At 62.8% G+C, this 685-nt stretch overlaps 1 protein-coding gene across 1 annotated transcript in view; it reads left to right on the forward strand.

Moving 5' to 3' along the window:
• Positions 1–685, forward strand: part of ZNF609 (zinc finger protein 609) — a 31,533-nt gene that overhangs the window by 27,495 nt on the left and 3,353 nt on the right. The window contains 1 exon segment of the mRNA XM_009870341.1: positions 56–681. Within this exon segment, the coding sequence (XP_009868643.1) occupies positions 56–681 (626 nt within the window).

Consider the following 685-nt stretch of genomic DNA (forward strand, 5'->3'; position numbering starts at 1 on the left):
GGGGGTTGCCATAGCCTGTCTCTCTGTTCTAACCTCCTTGTCCTTTTCCTGGCAGGTTCTGTGACTCTCCCACCAGTGACCTGGAGATGCGCAACGGCCGGGGCAGGGGCAAACGCGTCCGTCCCAACAGCAACACGCCTGTCAACGAGACTGCCGCCGCCTCGGACAGTAAAGGGACCAGCAACAGCAGCAAGACGCGGGCAGGAGCCAACAGCAAAGGACGCCGGGGAAGCCAGAACTCCTCGGACCACCGCACGCCGCCTGGCACTGCGGCGGAGGACGTGAAGGCCAGTCCCTCCTCCGTAACCAAGCGGAAGAGTAAACCCCTCTCCGACATGGAGCTGAACTCCAGCTCGGAGGACTCCAAGGGCAGCAAACGCATCCGCACGAACTCAATGGGCTCGGCGGCCGTGCCGCCAGCCACAGTCAAGGTGGAGCCAGCTGTCCTCGACCGAAACTGCCCTTCTCCCATCCTTATCGACTGCCCCCACCCAAACTGTAACAAGAAGTACAAGCACATCAATGGGCTGAAGTACCACCAGGCCCACGCGCACACGGACGATGACAGCAAGCTGGAGGCAGATGTGGACAGCGAGTATGGCGAGGAGCCCTCCCTGCACCCGGACGTCGGGAGCTGCAATGGTGCCACGGGCTCTCAGAAGGGCTCACTCTCGCCGGCTCGCCC

The sequence above is a fragment of the Apaloderma vittatum genome, unplaced genomic scaffold (genome assembly GCF_000703405.1).
Source record: "Apaloderma vittatum isolate BGI_N311 unplaced genomic scaffold, ASM70340v1 scaffold7495, whole genome shotgun sequence".
NCBI lineage: Eukaryota > Metazoa > Chordata > Aves > Trogoniformes > Trogonidae > Apaloderma > Apaloderma vittatum.